The sequence below is a fragment of the Triticum urartu genome, chromosome 3 (genome assembly GCF_003073215.2).
Source record: "Triticum urartu cultivar G1812 chromosome 3, Tu2.1, whole genome shotgun sequence".
In the NCBI taxonomy this organism is placed as follows: Eukaryota; Viridiplantae; Streptophyta; class Magnoliopsida; order Poales; family Poaceae; genus Triticum; species Triticum urartu.
The window spans coordinates 467558139-467574754 of NC_053024.1; the positions used below are offsets into that span (position 1 = coordinate 467558139).

The 16616-nt window shown below is 43.0% G+C and overlaps 1 protein-coding gene across 11 annotated transcripts in view; it reads left to right on the top strand.

Annotated features, from left to right (window-relative positions):
• The window catches only part of LOC125544390 (myosin-17-like), a 26154-nt gene extending 24120 nt beyond the window's left edge, over positions 1-2034 (top strand). For all 11 annotated transcript variants that reach the window (XM_048708057.1, XM_048708058.1, XM_048708056.1 and 8 more), the window contains 5 exons: positions 668-724; positions 815-871; positions 986-1066; positions 1348-1430; positions 1524-2034. In XM_048708057.1, coding sequence (XP_048564014.1) covers positions 668-724; positions 815-871; positions 986-1066; positions 1348-1430; positions 1524-1647 — 402 coding nt within the window. In that variant the 3' untranslated portion in view covers positions 1648-2034. The remainder of the gene's footprint in view (positions 1-667; positions 725-814; positions 872-985; positions 1067-1347; positions 1431-1523) is intronic.
• Positions 2035-16616: the final 14582 nt, after the last annotated feature.

A 16616-nucleotide genomic window follows, 5' to 3' on the forward strand; every position in this document is an offset into this window, starting at 1 on the left:
TGACAGCGTGAAGAAGGAACTAAACCCTTTACTTGAATTGTGCATCCAGGTGCTGTTACATGCTCTCATTTTTTGGAAGAAAATTAAAGAAGCTTCATCGTTTTCTATTTAAAGATGGTTAAATGTTGAATCTCTTCAGGATCCACGAACTTCTCACTCAAATCTGGCAAAAAGCAATACAAATGGCTTGGGACAACAGAACCAATTAGCACATTGGTTAAGCATCGTGAAAGTCCTCGCCAACTATTTGGATGTATTAAAGGCGAACCATGTAGGTGTAAAATGATCATGGACCCATGGTATCTGTTCATAAAATTGTCTGAATGCATTTTGTCTTATCTGGTTGAATTTGCAGGTCCCATCAATTTTGGTGCATAAATTGTTCGTACAGATATTTTCACTGATTGATGTTCAGCTATTTAACAGGTTGAACACTTTGTCCTAGCCTCATGTATTCACATATGTATAAGCTTCTCTTAAGATCTTCCCCTTGGAAACAGGCTCCTTTTGCGGCGTGAGTGCTGTTCATTTAGCAACGGGGAATATGTCAAAGCTGGACTAGCTGAGCTAAAACACTGGTCTGATAATGCTACTCGAGAGGTATTCACTTCCCTGTTTACAAATGGATTTTCCAAAGCTATTGGCTTATCTGTTGTATTTGATGCAGTTTGCAGGTTCGGCCTGGGAGGCATTGAAGCATATCAGACAGGCTGTTGATTTCTTGGTGCGCGTTCTTTTTAACTTACCGAATATTAATTCCCCAATAGTGTTTTATTCACAAATACATTTTATTCCTATTTTTCACTTTTGCCAGGTGATTTCTCTTAAGCCAATGAGAACACTAAGAGAGATACGTGCTGATGTGTGCCAAGTAAGTATTTGATTTGATTGACATTCTTTTCTTAATAAGAAAGGAAGATTCTTCCACTGCCAGTCCTTACCCCTATAAGTTGTACTTCTAATATTTGTATATGAATTCTTTCAGGCCCTCAGCATACAGCAGCTAGAGCGCATAGTTGGTATGTACTTGGATGACGTCAATGGTTCAAACACTATTTCAGCAGAGGTGAGATGATGTACCCTCATATACTATTTGGTCGGATGCGATCATACCATCACTAAAGCCCCAAATCTATTCAGAACTCTGAAGTTAATCATGTGACTCTGAACTTGAGTGCACTTGGGGCGAGAGTAATATCATGACCTCCTAGGATGTCCTTATGTGGCAACCCTCATCCACTTCCACTTAAAAAAAAACACAATTTGGTCTTTACTACAATATTGATTTGTTTCTCATTTACAAATGAACTGTTAAATGATACGTGATTTCTGTTTCTCTATTTATAGTTCGCATCAAGCTTGAAAGCTGCAGCGCGTGAGGAAGCAAATACTGTCACAACTTTCTCTATACTGCTAGATGATGATTCTAGGTTTGTTACATTTGACAAAAAATAGCATCTTTCAGCTTAAAACCTTCTAATGTTTATGGCTCATGGTTTCACCATTTCATTCCTCAAATGCAGTATACCTTTTTCACTCGATGATATTACAAAGACAATGCCAACCATTGAGATGGCTGATGATGACTTGCTACCGTTTGTCCGTGAAAACCCTGGCTTTGCGTTTTTATTGCAAAGAGGGGAATAGTTATTTTTCTCACCGTGGAGCCTTCGGCAGCTGTGCATAAATCAGGAGTTCCTGTTTGTAGGTTGTACAGTATGCGTGATTCTTTTTATACCAGATAGCAAGCCGTTGAGGAGTAGTTCCTAGGAGAGCTTAGGTATCTGATTTCGATTGATTGGTTCGTTGATTGTAAATTTGTGTCCAGTTTTTCATGCCATGTTTTATTTTCAGTTATGTTGGGCTTGTATAGCAAGGGGACAAGGGCAAAAGTCCCTGTATAAGCTTAGTAATACAAAGTTTTGCTGTAATTAGTCAAGTTGTACGTGTGTTGTAAATTGTTACAGAAAATGAACATCATTGTTCTGCTGGTATAGAATAATGGCATTGTGGTTGGCTTGTTCGTGCCTTCAATTCTAATTCTTTATTATTTATTCAGCTAGTTCCCTGTGTGCTAGACTTACACTTGAGATTTATTATGGTGTGTTAATCTAGACGAGAAGAAGAGGATCATTTATCGCCACAGAGAAAGATGCACCTGCTAATACCGTTGTGTTTGAGTATTCTATATGTAAATAGTTAGCCCCAGCCTAAAAATAAATAAATAGTTAGCCCTTACTACAAGATTTTTCTACACATGTGTGCTTTCACATCACCTTAATTACCTATGGCCATACAATCAAAATTGTATGACATCAGCAAGTCATGTTTGTATTGAGAAGTTTCATATTTTGCATTAATCTATCGTGCAAACAATGCCACATCATTTTATTTTTGTATTAATCTATCCATGCAAACAACGCCACCTCATCAACAACTTACCAATCGAAAATGCACGAGTGGACATGGTACCACGCGAGGCTGGAATCTTAACTGCACATTCCTCTAAGACTAGCCACAATGAAAAGTAACATACACTAGTAACATACACATATCCCTAGACTATATTACTATCTTTATAGTGGGTATTAACATAAATGTGGTGTCATGCAAAGATCATTTATTAGGTCATAGACTCATATTGCATTATGACATCTGATGTTACAGTAACTAGCTAAGTTACTCAAACTACCTCTCTCATTAATTCATTGCCACATAAGCAAATTTGCTGAGTTGGACTCGATATTATTGCTAAAGTTACTCCCACTGTGACTAGTCTAAGATGTGTGCAGTATGCATACCAATAATTGTGTATAAAATGCTTCAACATTGTATAATGATAGTATTAACAACCATTAACTGCATCGGACTTGCAGTGTTAAATACTCCGTCCGTCTGAAAATACCTGTCATCAAAATGGATGAAAATAGATGTATCTACAACTAAAATATGTCTAGTTACATCCACTTTTATCAATTTTGATGACAAGTATTTCTGGACGGAGGGAGTAGATGGAGTAACTCCATTTATGTGGAGCAGCTGGCCCATGGCAATTTGCACTAACGACAGACTTCATTTTTTCCGTTCTGTCCACCATATTAATCACTTCTTACTCACCCCTTTGTCTCTCGTTCATGTTAGTCTCTAAGCCAAATACCATAGAGCTCCAGTGGGGACGCAACTCCATGGAAGGAGCTTATCAGCACCAAGCTGCCAACCAAACAGTCGGTCTGGATGCATATGCTTAACTAATCAAACCTGTTCAGAACGAGGTGGTGGAAATTGCAAGCTCGTGTTATGTAGTACTAGGATCCCAATCAGCATAGAAAAGTCTCGCGAGGGTTGTGGACAGTAAACGAAATGCGGGACCCATGGCCATCTTTTTGTCCAGGCCAGGTTAAAAATGTGGGTACAGTTTATTTGGAGCAAGTCAATACATTGAAAAGCCCACACACTGGCCATAATCACACCAGCCCTTTCCACCCAGCACTCATCAATTTGAAAAGTGAGGTATTTTAGTTTCGTTACATGTTTTGGACAACTTATTTACAACTGAAATCCTTACATTTACCAATCTCTTACCCCCCAAAAAATCGGTTGACTTCATTCTTTCATAATTAACTCGAATCATGGAAAATACAATTTGAATTTTAAAACGCCCCACTAATAATAATAAGAAATTGTATGTCGATTAATGAGTAGTGTGCATGCATTGCTATTTGTACACGTCTTATATAGAATATTTAGACCTCATGAATATGAGTGAGTGAGTTTTTTTTCTCACGGCTTTGGTTTTGATGTCAGCTTCACGATCATACTTTTGATGTTAACCAAAAATTATAATTCCCATTTCTAAACTAATTAGAGTCATCAAAATAAACTCACAAATTTCTTATGATATGAAAATACATGCAAGCTACATTTAATTACCAAAATACTTGGGAACAAATTTGTCATGGTTGCAGCTAAGTTCGTGTGCTCAGTCGATGTTCAATGCATTAGTATTTTATGAAAGTCGTGTACTCAAGTTCGTGTGCTCAGTTGATAAATTAGGGCTAATCATCATATGAAAGTTGTCTAATCATGTTCCAGTTATTAGCTATGTACTAATAACCAGGGCAAATTAGCATATGAGTATTACTGCATACCATTCAGTGTCATGGCATAGTCGTTATGAATAAAGCTTTTCGTGTCAGCATTTGATTTACCATCTGGTACATTATTGGAGGCTTGGCCACCTAAGACTGGCCACAGTGGGAGTAACATCACTAGTAACATCACACTCTTCAAGATAATTTTGCTTATGTGGCACATATTTAATGATGAGAGAGGTGATGGTGGTAACTTAGCTAGTTACTGTAACATCGCACATACCAAGATAATATGAGTCTATAGGCTAATAAATGAACCATAACATGACAACACACATATGTTACTACCCACTATATATGGAGATAGTAACATAGCTTAGTAAAATGTGATGTTACTAGTCTAAATTACTCCCCATTGTGACTAGTCTAATTAATCACAAGTGCCATAAAACTGAGTGGTGTGCATGCATTGATACATGTCTGCAATGCAATGAACACACTGTACCCACACTACACGCATTTATTAGCTGTGATGAACCTGAGACTTGCATTCATTACGGTATAGCCCATATTTGTTCAGAAATTGCTTTTGAAGGCCGAGCTCTATAGATGCCTCCAAATGTAAAATTCAAAATTTGTGAAAATTCATATTTTTACATTTCAAAACTTCTGAAAACAAATATAGAGATAGATGAAGGCATAATCCACAAGTGTGTAAATTTTCAGGACGAAATACGCTGAAATGAGGACTGCAAAAAGACAAATCTGAGGTTTTTTTAACACATGATACTATTCATCCTCCTAAACCATGAATTTTTCTTTTTTGTAAAGGTCGCATTTCAGCGTATTTCATTCTGAAATTTTACACACATATGCCTTACATCCTTATTTGTACAAAAAAAATCAGATTTTTTTGAAACCATTTTTTTTTTGAATTTATAGTTTTTCAAAAATTCGGCCTCCATGGAGGCCAAGATCCAAAACGCCATTCTCATATCTATTACATATTAAAAAGAACGCTATATTAAATACACATCTCAAGGCACAAACACACGAACTGGATATGATACTCACGTAGAACCATGTCCCCAAAATTCGCGTCCCTTACCAATTTGCTAGATTAGTATCACTTATTTGCCATATTATTAGCCATTTAGTTATCAGATTAAATTAATTTAGTTGTCCACTTGATGAACATCGATATACACAACTAAAAGACTTGATTCATACTTCTATGAGTTGATACATATACTTAATTGTTGTTAACACTTGAATGCTAATTCTTCAACTATACATAACATTGCAATGACTAATATTATGAAAAGTTATTGTCACGTAACTATACACAATCATCATGACAACCATTCACTACTAAAATGACAACTATGATGACACAATATGCCAAGTAGTGACGACAATTTTGTTTTGTCAAAACAAGTCAACATGTGATCTTGTTTCGAAGCCTTCGTCGAGATAAACTCAATAGTGAAGACAAATGGCTAATTGTATGAACCATTTTTTAGATAAATCATTTCAAAAAAATCAATTTTAGAATTAAGTTGGCAATAGGTGATACACACTATATATATGATGTGTTACAACAAGGTAGCAAGCTACACAAGGAAACAAACAAAAATTCATAACAACATGTAAAGTTAGAGTTAAGAGACAACCGAAAGTGATGAAGACGAAGAAGTAATATGAAGTTCACACTCTTGCGAAGTGCTAATATCTGTTGGAGAGGTGAGGAACAAGGAATGCTCCCATGATAACAAATGCCTCACCTTAGTACTCGAGAACCTTGAAAAACAAATTCTCAAGTTCGCTCTCACTATCGGTAGCTCTTTCGAAGAGCTTCAAACCCTCACAAACGAATTCGGGGCACAAACTTTGACCAAGGAGTAGAGTCGAGAGACGGCCTAAACTTTGTAGGATTGAGAGTATATCGACCAGAGGAGGGGGTGAATGGGAGATTAAAATTTCTTGCGAAACTTAAAATCTCTACAACACAACGGAAAACAAACTAAGTAGTGAGCCACAACGATTGGGCAAAACATTTAATGAAAGTGGTGATAATATTATAGGTGTAATAACACATAATCTAAGGATAAAGATGGTAACAATGGATAGAAACAAAACTATCAACATGGATGAGACACTACACGATAAACAATACTCCTAGCACGAAACAACATGAAACAGAGGCATGCATACTACTGAGAGATATTCGCCTATGACAAACTAAGTTGAATAACAAAATAGTACCAGATGAATAATAGATGAAAATACAGACACATGACCTTGAGACAATAAACATGAAAATGCTACATAATGTTGGGAAACATAGTAGAAAACAAAAAAAATCGTGCCTACGCACAACCAAGATCAATATGAAGATGCATAACGGGTTGGGACCACGATCGTTACCGTCACTGAGTTGCAGTGGAAGAAGAGCGTGTCGGTGTAGATCGTACTTGGAGTCCCTCGAACTGTCGATGAACGATCCCGCGAACCACCCATGAAGAGTCCCACGAACCAAAGACCGAAAGCACGACCCTTCTACTTGGTTGCAAGTGTGCAACCTTCACAATCCGACAACGCTTCGCCGTCCAGAGCTAATCGTTGCCGGAGAATTAGAGGGAGGAGATTAGAACCACATGGTGCTTCTAATTATGAGGATTAGAGGAACTAGACCAAACTCTAATTAGTCAACTAGGACCAACTAGAACTAGGGTTAGATGAACTAGAGGAGGCTCCAAAATTTGTGTGTCCAGTAGAGCCAAAAAACCTAGTATATATAGGTTGGAGGGGAGGGAGAGGGTAGCCACCAAGGAGGGAAAGTCCCTCCTTGGGGCGCCGACCAAGGGGGAGTAGGATTCCTCCTCCCCTAGTCCAATTCGGCCTCCCCCTTCCATAAGGAGGGGCACCTCCTCCACTTGGGCTTTGGTGGCCAAGTTGCCTTCCACCACTTGGCCTTTTTAGGCCTGTTGGTATTAATTTAAATATAAAAGCCTTCTAATTATTATTAGACCCTTATATATATTAACATCACTGGAAACATTTTACACTGATATATTAATTACTGGGAATACCAGGTATTGCCCATAAACTCTGAAACCATTCCGGTGACCCCGAAACGCGGTTCCTCTTGAAACTATTTCAAATATTTCTAAAAAAATCCACAAATATATTCTCACCACTCCTGTCCCGCTAACACTCTGCATATCGTGATTGCCTTAAGCTTGTGACCCCTTAGGTTCGGTAAATCATAGACATGAACAAAACCCCTTCGTTCAATGACCGACAGCGGGACCGTGGCGTCCATATCGATCCTCATGAGCACACGAATGATATTCGAGTGAACCTTTGGTTATCATGTGATGTTCCCTTTGCTTAGCGATACTTCACAAAACTCGGGATGCATCGGTATCCTCCTGAGTCATCACATGTTCACTATACCGTTATCCTCGTTACCGGTTTTATTCTTCTTTCTCGTTGTTGTGTTCCAGCATCCCTGTGACGTAGTCACCTGTGTCTGGCTAGACAACGATGGATGCCGTCACAACGAGAGGGCCCTAAGAATATCTCTCCATCGTCGAAGGAGCAAATCCCACTCTCGAGCTATCTAGTCCCTTGTCAAACTTTTCGCTGAGCTTTTAAGTTGTTGTTATGATCATCGTGTTACATGTGACGTTTGAGCAACCCCATAGTCCACTGTATGGTAATAAGTGACTACGATACTCTCATGGTCTAAGGGTCAAAATCACACGTTAACACTCCATGTTATTACAATTGATTACAGACGATATTAACTCAATTCATAACAGACAAGTTTGGGTCGATTCAATATGATCATTCTTCCAACGTCATAATCTCAATGTTGTTTTAGAACTATCGTTTAACACTTAACGATATCCTAAGGTCCGGAAAACATGATCACCAGCAACACTTGAGCTAGTCCTAGAGGCAAGACTAGGAACCTTTTATTTAACCATTTATCATTCCACATGTGCATATGAGTTTTCCACTGAATCACATATTCTAGCATCATAGCAATTCTAGCATAGAATATAAACTCAATAATTATGAATATGGAAATATAATAATACAAATATTCTTACTTCCAGGGCATATTTCCAACAGTCTCCCACTTGCACTAGAGTTAGCAATCTAGTTGCATGTTTTATTTGACACCCATGGCTAGCTGGTGTTTTTCATGCTTTGCTAGTGGTAGAGCCTTTGTCATTGGATCTGATACTCTTCAAATCCTAGTGTTACTTGTGTCAGTAAAATCTGGGTTTTTTTGTGTAATTTTGTGTTACATTAATCGAAACACTAGATCTCCATATAGTCCACTATATCTCCTATATAGTCCATTTACTATATCTTCATATAGTCAATTTCATTTGGAGCTACACCATAGTCTATCAATAACCTTTATCGATCTAGATTATATTATATTGAAGACTTCTCAAGCCTCAATCTATATCATTTATAAAATCCACAATTATGTCCATTTTCTGAAACTATTTCAAAATTATAGCCCGATAGTTTTTTAATTATGAAGTCGTCTTGTGTAACCTTTACAACAAACAATTTGTGTAATTATTTACAACAATCTCTTCATTTCCTCTAAGCCCGATAGTTTTTTGGAGAAGCCTGTATTTACAAGAAAGTGAGTGGGAGCTCTGTAGCATTTCTGATATTATATGTGGATGACGTATTGTTGATCGAAAATGATACTGAATTTCTGAATGGCATAAAAGGATACTTGAATAAGATTTTTTCAATGAAATACCTCGGTGAAGCTGCTTATATATTGGGCATCAAGATCTATAGAGATAGATCAAGACGCTTAATTGGACTTTCACAAAGCACATACCCTGATAAAGTTTTGAAGAAGTTCAAAATGGATCAGTCAAAGAAAGAGTTCTTGCCTGTGTTACAAGGTGTGAAGTTGAGTTAGACTCAATGCCCGACCACTACAGAAGATAGAGAGAAAGTGAAAGTCATTCCCTATGCCTCAGCCATAGGTTCTATTATATATGCAATGCTGCGTACGAGACCTGATGTGTGCCTTACTATTAGTTTAGCAGGGAGGTATCAAAGTAATCCAGGAGTGGATCACTGTACAGCGGTCAAGAACATCCTGAAATACCTGAAAAGGACTAAGGATATGTTTCTCGTTTATGGAGGTGACAAAGAGCTCGTCGTAAATGGTTACGTCGATGCAAGCTTTGACACTGATCCGGATGACTCTAGGTCGCAAACCGGATACGTATTTATATTGAATGGTGGAGCTTTCAGTTGGTGCAGTTCCAAGCAGAGCGTCGTGGCAGGATCTACGTGTGAAGCAGAGTACATAGCTGCTTCGGAAGCAGCAAATGAAGGAGTATGGATGAAGGATTTCATATTTGATCTAGGTGTAATACCTAGTGCATCGGGTCCAATGAAAATCTTTTGTGACAATACTGGTGCAATTTTCTTGGCAAAGGAATCCAGATTTCACAAAAGAACCAAGCACATCAAGAGACGCTTCAATTCCATCCGCGATCAAGTCAAGAAGGGAGACATAGAGATTTGCAAGATACATACGAATCTGAATGTTGCAGACCCGTTGACTAAGCCTCTCTCACGAGCAAAACATGATCAGCGCCAAGACTCCATGGGTGTTAGAATCATTACTATGTAATCTAGATTATTGACTCTAGTGCAAGTGGGAGACTGAAGGAAATATGCCCTAGAGGTAATAATAAAGTTGTTATTTATATTTCCTTATATCATGATAAAGGTTTATTCTTCATGCTAGAATTGTATTAACCGGAAACTTAATACATGTGTGGATACATAGACAAACAGAGTGTCCCTAGTATGCCTCTACTTGACTAGCTCATTAATAAAAGATGGTTAAGTTTCCTAGCCATGGACATGTGTTGTCATTTGATGAACGGGGTCACATCGTTAGAGAATGATGTGATGGACAAGACCCATCTGTTAGCTTAGCATAATGATTGTTTAGTTTTTCTGCTATTGCTTTCTTCATGACTTATACATGTTCCTCAGACTATGAGATTATGCAACTCCCAAATACCGGAGGAACACCTTGTGTACTATCAAACATCACAACGTAACTGGGTGATTATAAAGATGCTCTACAGGTGTCTCCGATGGTGTTTGTTGAGTTGGCATAGATCGAGATTAGGATTTGTCACTCCGTGTATCGGAGAGGTATCTCTGGGCCCTCTCGGTAACGCACATCACTATGAACCTTGCAAGCAATGTGACTAATGAGTTAGTCACGGGATGATGCATTATAGAATGAGTAAAGAGACTTGCCGGTGACGAGATTGAACTAGGTATGATGATACCGACGATCGAATCTCGGGCAAGTAACATACCGATGACAAAGGGAACAACGTATGTTGTTATGCGGTTTGACCGATAAAGATCTTCATAGAATATGAGCCAATATGAGCATCCAGGTTCCTCTATTGGTTATTGACTGGAGATGTGTCTCGGTCATGTCTACATAGTTCTCGAACCCATAGGATCCACACGTTTAACGTTCGATGACGATTTATATTATAAGTTATGTGTTTTGATGAACCGAAGTTTATTTGGAGTCCCGGATGAGATCACGGACATGACGAGGAGTCTCGAAATGGTCGAGACATAAAGTTTGATAAATTGGAAGGTTATGTTTGGACACCGGAATGGTTTCGGATAGGCTCGGGCATTTTCCCCCCAGGGGGGTTAATGGGCCTTCATGTGCCCTAGTGACAGGGCCGACCCTGGGGTATGGTGGGAGGGGCGACGGCCCAGGGCCCAGGCCAGGAAGGGGCCCATGATGTAGGATACATGTTAGTATAGCCCAGCAAGAAATAGGTATGAAAACAATTATACATGAGAAAAGAAACGAGATGGGCTGGCCCTGCAGATAGCTAGCTAGCGATGGCGAAGCGTCATGCCAGCCAGACGCAAGGCACGGCGCCACGGCCGCTTGTTTTGCTTCTGAAACAAATCAAAGATCTTGTCATGTGTCTTCGTCGCTCGTCAGTTCGTCTTTGCGACTTCGTCCTCTCGTCAACCGTCGACATTTTCTGTATCCTCTTTTCTTCATATTTTTTTAGTCATTGTTGACACTACAATTCTTTCATTGACTAGTCTCTTTGAGCAGTTGAAGAAATTTGCAAAGGTGTTTGGGTTTTTATTCAATTCAAAAAAATCTGAAGTCCTTGGATGGTAGCAATCTACGGGAATGTTGCACTACTTTTGTGGAAGCTTTTTCTGATGATAACTCATCTGATGTTGATCTTGATGGTTTTGTCTGTGAGTTGAAAGTGTTGCAAGTAACTTTGCCAGATGGTTTGATGTCAGCGCTTGAGATTCTTCAATTTGTTATGGATGTAGATTGCTATCTAAATGTTTCTCTTGCGAGATTCTTCAATTTGTTATGGATGTAGATTGCTATCCAAATGTCTCCCTTGCCTATCGGATCCTATCAACAGTGGTTGTGCTTATAGCCTCAGGTGAAAGAAGTTTTTCTAAACTGAAACTATTGGAAAATTATTTGAGGTCAACTATGTTGCAAGACAGTTTAAATGACTTGGCTATGTGCTGCATTGAGAATGATATCTTGACAATGTTGATCTTGATTGTGCCCTTAATGATTTTGCATCAAGAAACGCTCGAAGAAACTTTTTTTGAATCACCGGAGTATTATTGTTGTCGATGGAGCCAGTCAAATTTGGTTTTTATTTAAGGTAATCATGTCATCTTAGTTCCATTTTGCTATATTTTTAGTATTTGTGTCGTAATATGACATTGTCCAAAAATTATTATAGTTAAATCTCAAACTAAGGACGTGTTGTTGGAAGTTTAGTCTTAATATGTCTATGTATCATGGATACATATACATATATATGGTCTTAGGACATAGGGGCCCATGTCCTCGAGTTTGCCTAGGGCCTCCCGAAACACAGGGCCGGCCCTGCCTAGTGGAAGAGAGGAGGCGGCGGCCAGGTGGAGGTGCGCACCCCCAAGCCCAATCCTAATTGGATTAGGGTTGGGGGGGCCCTTTCCTTCTCTTCCCTCTCTTCCCCCCTTCTCCTTCTTGGAATAGGAAGGGGGGGGGAATCCTACTTGGACCGGGAGTGTAACGCCCGGGTAATCAAACTACCGTAAAACTCTCCTAATGATGCCATGTCATCTGCGATTACTGTTACTAATCTCGGGATAATTCGAAACCGCGTCAAATTCAAACTTAAAATTAAAGTCGAAAATGTTCGGTGGGCGCCAAATATTACCAAGGTAATTATGGTGCAGAAAACACATTTTTAGTAAAAGACTAAATACTCTAAAATGAAATAAAACAGAAAAAAATAAAGAAAAGAAAGGAAGAAAGAGAAAGGAAACCCCCCCAAACCCCCCTGGGCCATCTGGCCCAGTTAACCCACCTGGCCCATCCGGCCGGACCGGCCCGCCTCCCCCTACCGCCTCCCTTCCCTGTTCCCCCGACCTGGGTCGGAACAGGGGCACGTCCCCGCCGCACCCTCTCGCCGGCGATGACGAGGGGATTAGGTCGCCACGCCGCGCCCCCTCGGTCTCTCCTCCCACTCGCCCCACTCCCCCCTCGGTCCCCGCGCCTTCCCCCTCAGATCCACCGCACCTCGCCCCCCTCATTCCCCACCGTAACCGAGCGCCACCGCCGCCATGGCTCCGGCCTAGCCACGGCCACCGTGCCCACCTCGCCGCCCCACGGTGTCTCTAAGGGACGCCGTCGTCCGCTGCTTCGACTGGTGCAGCCCATTGGAGACCGGAGCCACCGCAACGCCCCCGACGCCGCCGTCTTCCTCCTCTGCCCCGACAAGCTTCGCCGCCGTTCTTCTTCATCTTCGGCGACGCCCCTGCAACTACTAACCCATTCACCGGCCATCGTGCGTGCCGCTAGGTGAACTGCCTCCCCCCTCTGCCCTCTACCCCCCCTAGCTCGCGCTCTAGCTAGCTGCCGCCGTAGCACCCGAACGCCCCGCCGCGGATCTCGTCGCCGACGCGTTTCCGGTGACCAAATGGTCACGGGGCCGAGCCCTTTGTGCTCAGCGCATCGCGCAGCTCCGCCCTAGCCTCCCCGTTAGCCCCGGAGCGCTCTGCCTCGCCGTCTTCGCCTCACGCCCGAACCACCTCGCCGCCGTCGAGCCCGTGGCGCTCGACTCCGGCCACCACAGCCTCCGCAGCCACCCCCATTCGCTCCGCCGTCGTCTTGCCGTTCGAATGCGACCGGTCCCGCCCATTTTGGTGGCCTGCAGACGAAACCCGCCACTCACCCGAGCCCCGACGTCCGCCTCTCTGCTCGCCGGCGACAGCTCCGGCGACCTCGAGACGAACCACCACCACCACTAGATGCGCGTCTTCGCGCTTGTTCGAACGGGCCCAGGCACGCGCGGATCCGTGCCCTGAGCACAAATTCCGGCGAACTCCGGCGGGTCGGCGCCGTGCTTTTGGTCGCCGGCGGCGAGAGCGGGCCCTGCTGACCTGGCACCGCGGGTCCCACCACCTGGGCCACTGACTGGTGGGCCCAGGGCCCCCTGTTGACCTGTTGACTGGGTCAACTGCTGACTGGGCCGCCCCTATCTCACTGACCTATAGGCCCCACTTCAATAAACGAAATAAATAAAAAGAATAATTGGTTAATTAAATAGTTTAGCTAATTAATACACTAATCTCTCACTGACTACTGGGCCCCACCCTTATTTAACCTGTTTAATTAGTCTAAAACCCCCCCTGTTAGTACCCTGTCAATGACATGTGGGTCCCACTGGACCCACCTGTCTGGTTTGACTGGTCAACCGACCAGTTGACCTGCTGACATCACTCTGATGTCATGCTGACGTCATCATTCACTGTTTTGGATAATGTTGGAATAAAATAAATAATTAAAATCAGAAAATGATTTAAATCTTTAGAAAATCATATCTTTTAATCCGAAACTCGGATGAAAATACTTTCTACATGAAATTTGCTCAGAACGACGAGACGAACCCGGATACGCAGCCCGTTCGTTCTCCACGCACCCCCTAACATATCAAACTCGCAACTTTCCCCCTCCGGCTCCTCTGCCCGAAAACGCGAAACACCGGGGATACTTTCCCGGATGTTTCCCCCTTCACCGGTATCACCTACTACCGCGCTAGGGCACCTCTAACGTCGTTACTTGTCATGTCATGCATCACTATGCATATGCTTGCTTATATATTTATTGTTTCTCCCCCCTCTTCTCTCGATAGACACCGAGACCGACGCCGCTGCTACCCAGTACGACTACGGAGTTGACGATCCCTCTCTCTTTCCAGAGCAACCAGGCAAGCTCCCCCCCTTGATCACCAGATATCGTCTACTCTCCTCTATACTGCTTGCATTAGAGTAGTGTAACATGTTACTGCTTTCGTTATTCCTATCCTGATGCATAGCCTGTCCTTGCTACTACTGTTGATACCTTTACCTGCAATCCTACTTGCTTAGTATAGGATGCTAGTATTTCCATCTGTGGCCCTACATTCTTGTCCGTCTGCTGTGCTATTCTATCGGGCCGTGATCACTCGGGAGGTGATCGCGGGTTTATACTATGTACTTTATACTTGATACATGTGGTGATTAAAGACGGGTCGGCTCGTAGGAGCACCCGCGAGTGGATCTTTGAGGCGGAGCGACAGGGCAGGTTCAGACCACCTAGGAGAGAGGTGGGCCTGGCCCTGGTCAGCGTTCGTGGATACTTAACACGCTTAACGAGATCTGGGTATTTGATCTGAGTCTGGCCATTTGGTCTATACGCACTAACCATCTACGCGGGAGTAGTTATGGGTATCCCGGCGTCGTGGTATCAGCCGAAGCCTTCGTGACGTCAGCGACTGAGCGGCGCGCGTCGGATTGGAACGTAAGCCTGCTCTTGTATTAAGGGGCTAGTTCTGCTTCCGGCCGCGTTCGCAACGTGCAGGTGTGCTAAGGGCGATGGGCCCAGACCCCTGTGCGCTTAGGTTTAGACCGGCGTGCTGACCTCTCTGTTGTGCCTAGGTGGGGCTGCGACGTGTTGATCTTTCGCGGCCGGGCATGACCCCGAAAAGTGTGTCCGGCCAAATGGGATCAAGCGTGTTGGGGTATGTGGTGCACCCCTGCAGGGAAGTTAATCTATTCGAATAGCCGTGATCTTCGGTAACAGGACGACTTGGAGTTGTACCTTGACCTTATGACAACTAGAACCGGATACTTAATAAAACACACCCTTCCAAGTGCCAGATACAACCGGTGATCGCTCTCTCACAGGGCGACGAGGGGAGGATCATCGGTTAGGATTATGCTATGCGATGCTACTTGGAGGACTTCAGTCTACTCTCTTCTACATGCTGCAAGACGGAGGCTGCCAGAAGCGTAGTCTTCGAAAGGACTAGCTATCCCCCCTTATTCCGGCTTTCTGCAGTTCAGTCCACATATAATATCCTTATTCCAGTTGATACCAATGCATACATATGTAGTGTAGCTCCTTGCTTGCGAGTACTTTGGATGAGTACTCACGGTTGCTTTCTCCCTCTTTTCCCCCTATCCCTTCTACCTGGTTGTCGCAACCAGATGTTGGAGCCCAGGAGCCAGACGCCACCTTCGACGACGACTCCTACTACACCGGAGGTGCCTACTACTACGTGATGCCCGCTGACGACGACCAGGAGTAGTTAGGAGGATCCCAGGCAGGAGGCCTGCGCCTCTTTCGATCTGTATCCCAGTTTGTGCTAGCCTTCTTAAGGCAAACTTGTTTAACTTATGTCTGTACTCAGATATTGTTGCTTCCGCTGACTCGTCTATGATCGAGCTCTTGTATTCGAGCCCTCGAGGCCCCTGGCTTGTAATATGATGCTTGTATGACTTATTTTTTTTGTAGAGTTGTGTTGTGATATCTTCCCGTGAGTCCCTGATCTTGATCGTACACGTTTGCGTGTATGATTAGTGTACGATTAAATCGGGGGAGTCACAGGGAGTCCAAGTAGGACTCCCCCCTTGGTGCGCCACACCTTGGCCGGCCTCCTCCTCCCCCCTCCTTTATATACATGGGAGGGGGGCACCCCAAAGACACAACAAAGTTTCTCTTAGCCGTGTGCAGTGCCCCCCTCCATAGTTACACACCTCAGTCATATCATCGTAGTGCTTAGGCGAAGCCCTACGCCGGTAAACTTCATCATCACCGTCGCCATGCCGTGGTGCTGACGAAACTCTCCCTTGGCCTCAACTGGATCAAGAGTTCGAGGGACGTCACCGAGCTGAACGTGTGCAGATCACGGAGGTGCCGTACGTTCGGTACTTGATCGGTTGGATCGTGAAGACGTTCGACTACATCAACCGCGTTACTAAACGCTTCTGCTTTTGGTCTACGAGGGTACATGGACACTCCTCGCTCGTTGCTATGCATCTCCTAGATAGATCTTGCATGATCGTAGGTAATGTTTTTGAAATAATGCATTCCCTAATAGTGGTATCAGAGCC